Source organism: Poeciliopsis prolifica, unplaced genomic scaffold (assembly GCF_027474105.1).
Source record: "Poeciliopsis prolifica strain line A6 unplaced genomic scaffold, Auburn_PproV2 SCAFFOLD034, whole genome shotgun sequence".
Lineage (NCBI taxonomy): Eukaryota > Metazoa > Chordata > Actinopteri > Cyprinodontiformes > Poeciliidae > Poeciliopsis > Poeciliopsis prolifica.
Window position 1 is genome coordinate 1,747,982 of NW_026562409.1, and position 14,547 is coordinate 1,762,528.

The following is a 14,547-nucleotide window of genomic DNA, read 5'->3' on the forward strand; positions in this document are numbered from 1 at the left end:
AGGCTCCAACCTGCCTGCCTGCTTGTGAAACGGCGCTGTAGCGGTGGAAAATAATTACCGCTGTATTACCATAGGAGGCCACCTTCAGTGGCACTTTACTGTCCCGACAGCTGCTGTCACAGGGAGGAGGAGGTGGGATGCAAAACACACCGTCACCGCCAAAGCCAGCAAAGCTAAGAGTGAGAGAGCTGTCAACTCCTGCAGCTCTCTGGCTTCCTGTTCAGTCATTTCTCTAAAAGACTCCCTTGCTGTTATTTGCAAATCGCCTGCAAAGTGCTCTGCTCAGCACTTTCCCCCTCCTCGCAGAGTGGCATTACAAGAGCATAATTGAAACTATCTGATTGGAATGCTGCCAAGCAGGTAGATTACATCCGATTAAATAGGAGCCGGTGTGGGGGGGCTTTGGAGTCTTCGCTCACAAGAATTATAATGCCCAAGCCTTAATTCATTACCCTCCTCTTCCGGTTTGTTTTCTCTCTCTAAAAAGCTGCAAATATAAGCTCTCCATCAGCTGGAGGAGAGGCTGGTGGCCCGGCCCAGACTCCGTCCTTCCTGCTCAGGAGGCAAAGCGTTCAGGAGTCGACCTGCACTAGAAAACACAAACACGGGCTGCAGGCTCCGCTGTCCTGCAGCTCCGTCTGTCGAGCTTTTTATCACGCCTGTTTGCAGACATCCAGATTAATTTTCAGCAAAAAGGAATCCGACCAGAATTCCCGGTTGGATTCCTGGGATTTTTATTAAAATTCTTATTTCAATGAAAACTGTTAACTTTGATTCTGCTTGAATTGTATCAAAGTTTTATTATCCAAACCGAGTCATTTGAGCTACTGGAGGGGCGCAAAATTCATTAACTTAAAAACGCACAAATGAATTTATTTGCATTTTGTAAAATAATTTTTTTAGATTTGCCTGATCAATAATGAACAAAAATCTTTATGAAATCTGTATCATTACTTCAGAAATATCACAACTATTTTCCGGGGCCAAACAAAATAATCTGAAGGGCTACAAATGGCCCCCGAGCCACACTTTGGACACCCCAGGAGTCACTTAGCTCAGCCCTAAAGCACAGGAACGGGATCTGTGAATACTGTGATCATTTAAAGATCACAGTATTCAACTTTTAAGAAAAAACCCTGCAGTGGATGCTAATGCTAGTTAGCATGACCATCGATGAGTTTTTCTGTGAGAATAAGTCACTTCTGCTCCAGCACTACCTCGAGTAGCACATACATAAAGTGATTGACAGCACTAAGAGCTTCCTCCTGTCTCTGATTGGTTGTTTCTGACCATGTGGTTTATTTCTGCAGATGGCACTAAGGCGACAGAGTTCTCAGAAATATGTGAAGAACATTCTTTTATCACAGTTTGACATGTAGACCCGGTGTGAGTACAGCAGGTCCAGATCAACCTGAATTTGGTTAGTGGGAAAAGAAAACGTCAAACTTTCCAGGTCTGTAGGAAACTTCCATGGATTTATATCTATACTGACACAATAGAGCAAGAAAAACCCAGCAAACAACAGGAGGGGATGAATTTGCCTTTCCCAAGGCTGAGAAATACCACAGTTTTCATTTTTATTTATTATTTCACATTCAGAGGCAGCACTCACTGTGCAGCCTGGCAAAATGAATGGTGCTCCTGCGAGTCTCTGAGCCTCCATGCGTGGGACTTTGGTCTGTAAATTTGGGGGTTTTAAATTTCGTTTTAGAGCCCAGAGTCACTGTTGCGGCCTCCAGCTCAGAAATCATTCAGTAAAAATGGCCGCGTCACGCCCGGCGCCGTGTTTACATCGGGCCAAACCCGAACAGGAGCCGTAAAACTCCAAACATCAGAGAGCCAATCGATCTCCTGCTGCACGACTGTCTGAATATCAACACCACGACGCCTGGAGCGTCTTATTCCTGATGAAATAGGATGTCGATGTTTACTTCAAAACGCTAAAATCAGAGAATCTTTACATTGTTTATTTCTGCTAATTTTGGCTTCCAGCTGATGAATTATGTTTACAGAACATTAGAATATTAGATCAGATCAATGAAAGACAGAATCTTAACCCAGACATGTTTTGATATGTTCATATAATGTCCTGATGGAAATGATGTTCATGTCACATGGACGTTCTGTTCACTGGGCCGACGTTTCTGCAATAGACTCAGTTTTCACAGGAATCTGGGTTTTCATTAGCAGAAAGCCAGAATCATCAAATTAGGATTCATAATTAGATTTGAGTATTTTGCATTTTTGTGAATTGGATTCACAGAAATGCAGAAATGCAGCTTCTTCCTTCGCAACATGTAAACAAAAATGGAGTCGCATCAGATTTTAGCGGCTGGAGGATTTCTCTCTCGTCTTTAGTGACAGAGCTGGAGTCTCTTCTCAGCTAGCGCTTTGGTTGTATTTACCCAGAATGCTGTGCACTGTAGACCACTTCCTGCTTCAGGTGTAAATGCAGATATGAACCCTTAACGCATTTATATCTGCAGATCATCTTTCTGTACATTTAAATTCCTGCTCTGGTTTTGGTGCAGCAGGACAAATCCAGTCCTCCTCCTGGTTTACCGTTATCTCCCGACTGTTTGAGACGTGGAAGCCGGTATTGTGACAATATAATCTATTCAATCATCTGAGCGTTTGGATCTCCTGCTGCAGATCGCCGTCAGCGTCCCTTTAATGGCGGCCATCGGCTCAGCCTCTGAAAGCGACACCCTGCTGCCGTCTGTCTCCATGCTTTAAAGGCGCCTCGCCGGAGTCCAGAGCGCGTGTTTGCATGAGCTCGTCCATGTTTTCTGCATGCTCCTGCAAGTGTGTGTGTGTGTGTGTCTATGTTATCACAGTCCCCCAGAATACCCTTTGGAAAGTCTTCATGCCGCTGACACGGGCTGTGAAAAATCTGGAAATGAGTGCTGCCCTAATGCCACTGCCTTAATTTGTTATCTGAAAAGAGAATGATTACTCATGAAATTCAACCAAACCTCAGACTATTTGAGCCGAGCCAGATAACGAGCTCGCTCCCCGGCAGTCCTCTGCTACCCTCGTCTCCAAGGATTTGGAGAAAAGTTCGGCGCTGCCTCTCTTCCTCAAGTCGCCTGCTTTCAAGTCAGCTTGTTTGAACACGATGCCGGGCCTGCAGACCGGGCGGCGGACAGCGCCACCTTCCTGGTGGAGACGCAGAGGGAAGGAGCCAGCGCTCCCTGCGCCTCATTAAAACACACACACACTCCGCTCTCTGTGGGGAATTGACACAGAATCCATACGTTTCGCTGAATTCTCACTCACTTGACTCTTTTTAAGTCTTTAAGTCAAGAAGATGTGCAGAGCAAAGCGTCGTGGCGGGGTGGAGGAGCTGAGCGCAGCAGAGCCGAGCCAGCAGAGGGGGGATCTGCTCCTTCAATCTGTGTTTCTGCAGGGTGCCCTAATCAAAGGCACCCGGGCCCGTCTGTGGCACCCAGAGCAAACCGGCTGGGCCCGTCATTAAAGGCAGCGAACGCAGCAGTGGGCGACACTACACCAGCGGCCCCCGAGGATTAGGCTCTGTGTTTACACCCCACTAATCTCATCCCTCTGTCCTCCCCGAGAAGAGACGGCTGGATGCGGGGAGAGCCAGGCGAGCTCTCATCTCTCCACGGCGACCATCTCTGGGCTTTTTCTCACAGCGGGCGAACAGATGAAATGAAATCAAATGCGAAACGGAGAGAGAAGCGAGACAGGGAGGCATCGAGCGGAGGAGTGGTGTTCAGTGTCAGAGAGGGGGAGGAAGACGAAGGAGGAAGAGGAGGAGGAGGGTGAACCTCCTGCCAAGTCCCTCCTCCCCCACCCCACTTTAAACTCTCCTGCATGTCAGCCATTACTGTAAGTGCAGGATATAACTGTGGAGCAGTTGGAGAGCGTCACACAAATCTTCAAATCAAACATTGCTACATTACAAGGCGATGATAATGCGCCGCTGCTCGGCTTGTGCTGCCTAAGCACTTTTTCTGCTGCCAAATATTCACGGCTGTGCAGTAATTGTGAGGCCGGGAAAATGGGAGCGTTAGCAACAATCTTTATGAGTGACCTGGATTCCTCCCAGGGGGGCTGCGACCTCGCCGTGACCCCCACGCCCCGCGTCACCACAGAAGAAGAAGAACCCTCCTCCTTTCATCTCTAACCACCTTTTATACACATTAGAGCCACACAAGTCGTCTTCGCTTTTATCTGAAACTTGGGATGTAAATCCCGAGTGGAGGGATTTGAGTTTGAGGCGGCAGGAAGGCGACTTTCACGCTCAGGCTGATCCGACTGGACAGCAGCTGGAGTAAAAGGCATCTCCGCCGTGCCGCTTTCACCGAGGGCAGAGAGGGTGAAGGGCGTGTCGCTCTGACAGAGAGACCAACTCTTTCCTGTCAGATAGGATCTGATCAGCTCTGCATCCTCAGACATCTCAGATCTGAGCTTCCCTCTGAAACCACTAAACATCAAGCAGCGATTCATGCAAAATCAACAGATTCCCACAGTTTTCACACCAAAACAACTGGAAGTTTATTGGAAATTAATTGTCAGACATTGGTCTGAAGTGATGCTAACTCCCACCTGCAGGTGGCAGTATTTCTTACATCTACTTCACTGATCCCTCTGCCTTAATTGATGTGACGTTACAGTCCCTGACTGAGATGGCAGGTGACGAAAAGTTACATTTACTGTCACACATAAGCAAATTCCTTGCAAAAATGTCTGTAGTAGCTTCAGAAAAATCACAAAAACAATTGTGAAACCTCAGAGCAACTGAATATCTGGACATAAATAAAACCCAGAAATTTATTTCTCTGTTCATCGACTCCCTGGACATTTGTCTTTGGTAAACCTGTTGAATTGACCCGTTTCCACAAACCACATGGCAGCAAGTCAAACTTTTAACAGCAACTTTTCACACGCAAACATCTTTCAGTAACAACCACACTGAACACACAACCAGTGGAACCTGGAACAGATGGGCTACAGCAGCAGACGACCAGAACAGAAACTAAGGCCACAATTTAACTCCGGCCATCAAAATCCAACAATAACGGGAGAAACGTTGACTGATGTGATTTCAGCTGAAGCATTTAGAGTCAGAAAACGGCAGAAACAACACGACGACTGAAACTAATCATTATTTTATTAATCAATATTTCTGACAATTAACTGCATAAAATCATTGATTCCATGTCCAGATATTTCATTTAACTACTGAGGTTGTTTTATACAATAATAGAAATATATTGAAATAAATAAATAAATATTCAGTTCTGTTTTTAAAACAATAAATTAAACATTTTGTTGTCTAACATGAAGTTGCAGAATTTCTTTAGTGACACTTGGAGATATTTTCTTTGGGCCAATGATACCAACTGAGCATCATGTAAAAGCCACCGCCTATAAACCAGTAAAGAGTCTCTTTATGGTTCATAATGTGAATATTTTTGGTGTTTTGCTCTGCAGTCATGCTTTGCAGGCTTTGGTGGGCGTTTTGTGGGCCGACTGTGTCTGCTTCGAGCACAAAACCCGCAATCCTCTGAGGCAATGTGCAGAACTTCCATATGCAACTTATGCTGACATAATAAAGCTACAATATGGTGGGCAGTGGAGACAATTAAAAATGCACCGTACTGTAGTGCAGATGGGGCCACATGTGCAAGTTAAATTATGCAGAAAATAATTTTCTAAAGTTTTCTGAAACAATCTGTTTGCACACCTTGTTTAAAATCATGTACAAAGACGTAAAATTATGATTTATGTGGAGTTTAATTACAGCTAACATAAAGGCTGAATGCAGCTGAACTGAGAGCCGCGAGAGAAACCCAGACAACATGTTCTGGTGTGAAGCTAATCTGGATGTTTCCTGTTCTGTTTGCTAAGCAGCTTCACTTCTAAACCACAGCTGGTCTTTCAAAATGGCTGCAACTCCTGCAGCACTCAGTCATTTCTGCTCAGGTTGGAGGCGCATCGCAGATCAATTACTGTCATCAGAAAGTTCATTCACTTTAGTACTTCAGGTCAGAAGTGACAAATATTCATACTAAAGGAGCCCAGGCATCAGATGGACACCAAGTTCATCAGCATTTCTGTATCAAAGCTGCAGGATGAAACTTTTAAAATAATCAGTTTTTATTTATTCTATGTGTTAAAACTGCCAACGTGTTGACATAATCTCTGAAAACATCGATCTCATGCTGCCGTCTGCAGAAATGCACCGCTTCAGATCAAAAATAGGCAATCAGCCAGGAAGAGGGTATTAGCGCTGTCAATCAACTCATGTACACGCTGCTAAATGTGCTAATGGCAGAGAAACAACTTAAGAATTACGGGCGAACCGTGTATCTGACGTAATCTGTGGTTATGCTAACTAGCATTAGCATTCACAACAGGCCATATTCTGTCATGGTAAAATGGCAGTTTCAACAAATATGTACAAATACATATATTTATATAAAAGTTACATAATGCAGCTTTAAATATTAATATTCAAATTTTCTGAGAAGCTAAATTTGTAGCTTTTTATTTGTCATTAGCCAGAATCATCCAAATGATCAGATGTGTGTGTGTGTGTGTCTTTCTGAAGTGAATATATATCTTTCCTGATGATTTGCATTTACTGCGATGCGCCTTCAAAGTTTCTGGATCCAACATTTCCCTGCAGACAGAGATGTAGCTAATTCATGAAATTTCACAACAATATTTCTCATCTTTTGTTAGTTGCACAAAAAAAGAATCACAGTAAATCAGTTAATGAAGTATAAAATGATAAGAAGAATATATTTTACTTGCTGACAGCGTGTTGAGAACAGTGTTTGCAGGTGGTGAAGGGCACTGACCGGTGCGGTCGTGGTGGCGGTGATGGCGGGCGTGCTGTTGTCAGTGCCGGCCGGCTCGCTGTGCGTCTGTGTGGGCGTGTACAGGGTCATGGCGTGCTCGGGCACCCGGCTCTGCCCGGTGTAGTCCTGCGTCGGGAGCGGGTGCGGCGCCGCAAACTCTGCAGGGATGCCATTCTGTGGGGGAGGCGGGTACTGGGCGGGGGTGTAGGGCTGGGCCATTGCTTCAGGAGGGTTGGTGGCCTCTTGGTTACCCTGCGAGAGACACACAGCGAGAAGAGAGAGGAAATTAAAGCTACAGCGCGTTGTTGGGGTTGTGTGAGCAGCATGAAAGGCGTCCGGGTCGCCTCCTGAAACTCAAAGGGCAACCGGGGAGAGCTGTCCTGCCAAGCTTCAGAGCCGAGAGGAAACAGCCATCATATCACGTCTCAGCTCACATTAGAGGAACCCTTGATCATCTCTAATTAACATAGTGTACATTGTAGAGCGTGGCTTACAGTTAGAGGGCCAAGAGTCAGGGGGAATCTCAAAGCACAAGAAGAAAGATCAATTAATTGATCAAATTTTGATTAAGCTCTTTGATTTCAGTGACAGGTCTGTTAAACGAGCAGCTGCTCCCTCAACGAGATTCTCTTTAATAGTTCCAGCAGAAAGCTGCTTTCCGCTCTGAGCGCTCGCTGCCGCGGCCCTCTTCCTGGCTCAGGTTCGCAGCTCACAAAGGCGACTTTTACGCTTTTCTCAGGAAAAGATTTGTTGTCTTTTCCTGGAAAAGTTTTTCCTTTTTTGTTTTGTTCACATTTCTGGCAGATTTGTATTCAAATTTGATTTTGGCTCCAAACAATAAAGAAAGCCAATAAAACTGACGAACAAAACAAACTGAAGGTTGTACAAACTCCTCCTACACTAAATCAGAATCGTCTTAAAGAAAAAGACAAACAGGAGAACGATTAAAAATCCAAGGCAAGATTATTTAACCACTTTCCTGTTTATGTTTAAGAAACGGAGTCATTTTTCCCGACCGTTACCAAACACTGTTAAGCTGGACATGATGATAAACACGAGCAAAAGCTTGTCAAGGAGGAAAGACAACAAAAAGAGCTGCAGTTTTTATACCTGCATCCCCACATTTACCTTAACTGAGACAAAAACAGATATTTCTACCAGTAGTGCAGATGTTTCGCTCTTATCATTCATGTAAATATTATTACTTTGACACACAAAATTTCTCAAAATCAGCAACATGTTCAAATTGTTTTTTATTTTTGTTTTTTAAGCAGGTTGTGGTTTTCTATGAGTTTAATCGGAACCAGACCCTGTTAATAAAATGCTGATTAGATTATGATTTAATGTTTTCCTCTTTCTTGAGTGAGAAACTTTCATTAAAAACCAATGTTTAGCCCCTAAAGCTGCCTTACAGCGGCTCCCATATGCTGCCAGAGCTCCCAGTATGGGGTCTCTGCACCACATGTTTTTCTTACCCCCTCTGTCTCCGCTCCTGACTTTAGTGATAGATGGGCCTTTGCACCGAAGCGGTTTCACAGCCCCTTTGTCTCGTGTGGATGCTTGGGATGATGAGCTGCAGAAATAATGGACTTTTCTGGCTGGTGCACATTGTTAAACTCGGTAATGGCTGGACTACAGAAGTGCGTGTCTTATTGTTGCGAAGCACTAGTCTCTGAGAATCCGGCCTAATGAGCAGAACAGTGAGATCAGTGCTGCTGGAGCGGATATCCATCCCGGCATTAAAAACACTGAGGGAAAAGGTGAGACAATAACACCACAATCCAATAACACCCCCTGCAAATACCCTCAATCACATTTAAAGATACAGATCATGCGAGCATAACTCTTTTGGTGAGGGAGGAGAAGGAAAAGAAGCAGCCAGAAGTGAGGCTTTATGAGTGGCAAAAAAACAATAACGGTAAACAGATAGAGAAGTTTCTGTCTGTTTCTTTACAAGCCGGCTGCGGATGGTGAGATAGTAGATAAATGGGTTTTATTCCTCTCCGTTTTATTTTGCTGCAGTGGTTTCTGGCCTCTGCCTGCAGATTTCCAGAGAAAGCTCGATCTGGGCAGGAGGCTTTAATGAGAGGAAGCTGAGCAACACTCTGCTGTAAATGTAGTGGAAATAATTCTGCTCTGACGTGTTGGCAAACAAAGCTCGGCCTAAACTGTGCGCTGCCAATTAACGAAATGCTCCATTATCTAAATGAAAAAAGAGGGGAGCCTTGAGAGGAGCTGACCAGCCTCCTGCTGGACGAGCCGACCCAAACACCCCCTCCTCCCGCTTTTATTACTCTGTATTTCCATCTCCTCTGTCTCTCCCTCAATCCTCCTCCCCCTCCTTCCCTTTTATGCTCATCTCTTCCTCCCTCCTCTCTTTTTATGCAGAAACTTTTTTAATCTCTACCCCTGTGCTCTACTTTTTCTCTGCCTCCAGTCATGGCATTATATAACACACTTGCAGTGCAGGGCATCCTAATTCAAGGAAGCTCTTGATGTTGGCAAATTTCAACTTCTAAGCGCCCATTTTAAAAGGAGAATGGGGTTTGCTACCTCAAAAAAAAAGAAGAGATGATGCACCTCCCGGTAGGAGAGCTCAAAGTACCACCGGATCCTGCGTCCTCCTTTAAAGCGTCCTGCGCCAGCCGTCAACACATCAACAGTCCAGCGGAGGCAGAGCGCGCTCAGCAGCCCCGGAAACAAGACAACGCCGCTGCGTTTGTACATCAAACACTGCTCACGTCATTAAACGGATCAAAGCTGCAGGTATTTCTTTTATTGAGTCGCTGTCAACACACATGCCCTTAAACGCCGTCAGTGTTTTTAAGAGTTTACAGAGAAAAACCAGCGTCCACTTAAACTGAGGCTGCAAACAGCCTCTCACATCTGAGGAGGTTTGGGATCCAGGTTGGGATAATCGGATCTGTAAGCTCGGTTTCCATGCAGCGTCATCCTGCGTAGCATGCAGGCTGGTGCTGAGGTTATGATGGAGGTGAGGAAGCATCATATTCATCTTCTCATTGATGCCGCTCTGTGTCTGCCAGGCGAACAGGTGAGCTGAACCACCAGCTGATCAATAAAGCCAGAAAAATAATGATCTGTGCGCTGGAAAGAAAATGAAATCCCAGAAATATTGTTCTTCTTGTCGGCCATTAATAACAATTAGAATCCCGTCAGGCGGAGTGGAGCATGAAGGAGTCACAGCTGAACAAAACCAAATGATCTTCATCCTAAACTGTTTGGATAAGCAGTTGGTAATGAGAATCAAGGCCAGTTTGACCTGAATCGTCTGAATAAACACTTTGTTGAAAGAATCTTTCTGTCCAGAACTGAAACTTTTTATTTCCCTAAAACCCGGCAGTTTTTCCCAGCCTTCTTCTTTCTTCTTTCATCACAGCGATGCTTCTAGCTCTGCTTTCTTGTTTGTTTTACCCTCTTTATTTGTTTGACTAAAGGTAAGAGTCTGTGATGTCGGGTTTGTTACTCGCCGTGTCTCAAGTTCAACTAAACTTTCTCAAGTGTCTGTGTCAGGAACGGACTCGTTTTGCTCTCGTCGGTCCGATCCTTGGAAAAGTGCAACAAGGACCGAGAGCAAGTGGCACACAAGCAGCATCGCCGCCTGCAGCTGCGCATCAGAGGAGGAACTGTGCCACAGTGCTGCAGCGCCGTGCTGCAGCGCCGTGTCGCTGCTGTTTCAAAGGGCAGCAAGGCAAAAGCAAGGAGGCGGAGAGTACAGGCCTCATTAGTGAAACACAAAGTAACACTGCCTCTCGTATGATCTTCGCCTTCCTCTGATGTATGTGACAAACGAGTTATTCAACTGGAAATGGACTGGGAGAAGAAAAAAGGCCCATGCAAATCAGGGGAGCTGCACTCATCCCAGAGCGCCACACGCCCTTTTCTCTGGGCCGAGCCAAGCCCGGCAAACATCCTCAGCGCCTAATGAAAAAACCTCTGACAAAGCAGTCAGGTACGCTTCACACCTCATTCTGCAGAAGAGATTGCTCTTTGTTACGGCCGCAGTACGAGTCGTCGTTCTATTGGCAGAGTTTATGGGAGGAGAGCAGATCCCTTTGCGACATTTTAATGCCCTCCTTGCACGGCCTGCCGCCCCGAGCCGCCTGAACCTCATCTCCACAGGCACGATGACGAAGAGTGAAGGCAAGCAGAGGGAGCAGTCCTTATCGATCTGCCATCCTTTCCTTCCCTCAATCTCTCCCTTCACTCCTTCTATTACTGAAGAGCACAATAAAAACACTATCTCTAATCTTAAGCACTCTCCTTCTGTAAAATTGGATTGGAAACCCTTACTTAAGGAGATCACTTCTGGAGTGGAGTTTCTGATTTTACAGTCTGCATCAGGAGCCAGGGAGGTCAGAGGGCGCTCATGGCGATGCCCGGCGCTCAGGCGCCCGTCTCAGAGACACTGAGACACTTTGACTGGTGTTAACCCCGCTGCACATGGTCAGAGCTGAACTCCCTCTCAGCAGGTTCAACCGCCTGGCTGCTCGCCAGCCATCCCTGATCCTCTTTAGTGGAGCTGCTCAAATACAGGAGCTGTTAGCAGGAACTCATAACAGCAGAGTGCCGCACTGACTCATACGTGCGACGGAGGGTCAAAGAGTAACGCAAAGGCAAAATACGGCAGGCGACTAATTGCGTTGCATTGAATCCGGAGGGAAATCACTCAAATGGGAGCGGGCTGATCAATCTCAGCGATAGGAGCCGTGATGGAGTGGGCAGCTTTATAGCTGCAGAGCGCTCACAAGCAGCCTGGATCATTTTTCACCAAAGGCCTTTTTACCCAACATGCTTCCTGCTGTACAGCAGTAAACATACATTAAGCAGCTGTGCAGCGTTTGAGGAGGATCCACTGAATCTGAGCGAACACACGCAGACAACGCGCTTCGTCAGTATCACACATGATACAACATTTTCTTAAGTGGACCGTAAGCAGTTTAGCGTCTGAAAATTGTTCTCTTCCAAAGGCTCTGTAGAAGAACGCTCATTTGGTTTTAATGAGCGGCTGACAGTGATGGTGGAAAGCGGCGATAAATCCCGCAGGCCGTCGCAGGGCGTAGAGAGGAAAGCAGCTCGGCGGAGGCCAACGCTCGGCTCCCAGTTGATGCAACACAAACGAAACACCGAGTGGTTTTCAGCCAACTACATGAAAGCCTCTGGTTGTTCTGGTGCTGATGCTCAGTTAATTGTAGCCCCGCACGCCGACAGTCGGCGAAGAGTCGGCCCGAGATGATTTCTGCAGGCAACTGGCATTCATTTAGTCTTGAAGGCGCATAAATAAAAGCCGTCTAGCCGGGTCCATTTTAATTAGGAGAGCCACATGATCTGCTTCTAAGCCTCTGTGTTCACACTCACCAGAGGCTGCAGCATGTGTTAATTACAACCACACAGCGAGTCCAAGGTGAGCCAGGAGAGGGAGACGGAGAGGAGGTAAACAACAACAAGGAAACAAAACCGCTTCAGCAGAGATTCACGTGATGAGCCACAGATTTGGTGCAGCGGCGATTCCCCTCCTCCAAGTCAACCAATTACAGCAACGCAAGTGAGAACGGAGAGGTGCGGAGAAGCAGCCCAATTTAATGCAGATTCACCCCAAACCCATCCACCACCAGCACCAGCAGCACCACCAGCAGCAGCACCACCAGCAGCAGCACCAACACCAGCAGCAGCACCACCAGCAGCAGCAGCACCAGCAGCAGCACCAACACCAGCACCAGCAGCACCAACACCACCAGCAGCAGCACCAGCAGCAGCACCAGCACCAGCAGCACCACCAGCAGCAGCAGCACCAGCAGCAGCACCAACACCAGCAGCAGCAGCACCAGCAGCACCACCAGCAGCAGCAGCACCAACACTAGCAGCAGCACCAGCACCAGCAGCAGCACCAGCACCAGCAGCAGCACCAACACTAGCAGCACCACCAGCAGCAGCACCAACACTAGCAGCAGCACCAGCACCAGCAGCAGCACCAGCACCAGCAGCAGCAGCACCAACACCAGCAGCAGCAGCATCAGCAGCAGCACCAGCAGCAGCACCACCACCAGCAGCACCAGCAGCAGCACCAGCAGCAGCAGCAGCACCAACACCAGCACCAGCAGCAGCACCAGCAGCAGCACCACCACCAGCAGCACCAGCAGCAGCACCAACACCAGCAGCAGCACCACCACCAGCAGCAGCACCAGAAGCAGCAGCATCAGCAGCACTACATCCACCGCTGTAGGTTTATGATTTCAAATAGGCTGGGGAGCGGGTTATTGTTTTGTCTCACATTTCCTCCTCTGCAAACTCCCTTCTTTCCATTTTTCCATCTCATTTGAGGAAAAATCAATTCATGAAAATAAACACTGAGTGTCTTCGCTCTGCGTCCGAGTCAATTTGGATTTTGTTCATGTCTCTTCGCCGCTTTTCTGAGCGGCTTAATCGTTTTCACATGTCACATGTGTTTCATCCCCTCTAACCTGATTTTTCCTCGTTATTGGGAGCACTTATTTGCTCCACGGCCTCGGATGGAGGTATTAGAAAGAGAGTTCATTTTCCTCAATCCCTTGCTGATTTCTTCATTACGCTGCAGCCGAGGCGCCGCGTGCGAACCCTCGCATCGAGATGGGACTGCTCTTAGCGCCGCGACTGCAAGTGTTACTATACCTTAGAGACGCTGCAGCGCCTCTTAATAAACAGAGCAGACAGAGGATCACTTTGAACTCTGGTGACATGTAATGAACCTGTCTGTCTCAGTCGCACAGGGCTGTCTGGGGCTCCGGCGCCGCCTGGTAAAAATGCAGATAAATAAATAAAGGAAAACAGAACCAAATAAAGCCTGCAGGCCCCGTGAAAAAGCCATCAGTTCCACTTGGTTAGACTCACAGCATTTTGCCAACACCATAAGAGGAGATAATTGTCGGTTTCAGTGCTGATGCCTCTTTTGTTGCATAACAGATATTTACATCTGGGACTAATTACTTCACACTGGGTGTCAAAATTTGGATTAACTTGTGGGAAGCATCCAGTTTGGTGTTCAGACTCAGAGACAAAAGACAAGCGCGATCGTCTGATCCCGGCGGAAACAAACCGCAGAACCTTTTCAGCTACTTTTCTTCTGAAGTCGTCAAAACAAAGTGAAACTGGTGTTAAGAGCTTTTAAAAACTCACTAAAAGTGAACGACTTCTTGCAGATTGCTATTGATCAGAAGGGGAGGCGGAGAAGTGATGCCTGAACGGCGCCACAATCCGCTCACATAAACCCGTAAAGCGGCTCCTCAGGGTCGAGACCCTCAGAGACGAAATGACAACATTTGTTTTAGAACCAGCTGATTGTCATGTTAATTCAGTCCCCCCTCCCCCACTGTGTGCGAAGGTTATGATACGGGGGCCAGAGTTCCTCGTGGGGACAAAATGTCATTACTTAAGCATGCAGGAATCTCAACATGACATTCCTTGACCGCTGTGACAAAGGCAAACATATGCAAATGTGGGAGAGTGCCACTCTCATTATGACCCCTGTCAGGGAGAGTTTGACACCTCCCTCTGGACCCTGAACATGTTCGTGGAGGAAGGAGCCCCGATAATGACTGAACGCTGGCAGGAAAACAGGTGTAGCTCTGCCTTATCTCTTCTATTCACTCCTTTTGTGTTTGCGTCTCTCTCTCCAGCCTCGGTTGGCCTATTTGCTTCCCCCTTTTTCCTTTCTTGCCTT

The 14,547-nt window shown here is 46.9% G+C and overlaps 1 protein-coding gene across 19 annotated transcripts in view; it reads right to left on the reverse strand.

Moving 5' to 3' along the window:
* rbfox3a (RNA binding fox-1 homolog 3a) overlaps positions 1-14,547 on the reverse strand; it is a 514,332-nt gene that overhangs the window by 44,290 nt on the left and 455,495 nt on the right. For 16 of the 19 annotated variants that reach the window (XM_055052121.1, XM_055052124.1, XM_055052118.1 and 13 more), the window contains one exon: positions 6,783-7,085. In XM_055052121.1, coding sequence (XP_054908096.1) covers positions 6,783-7,085 — 303 coding nt within the window. The remainder of the gene's footprint in view (positions 1-6,782; positions 7,086-14,547) is intronic. The other 3 variants (XM_055052126.1, XM_055052122.1, XM_055052123.1) reach the window with 1 other exon arrangement.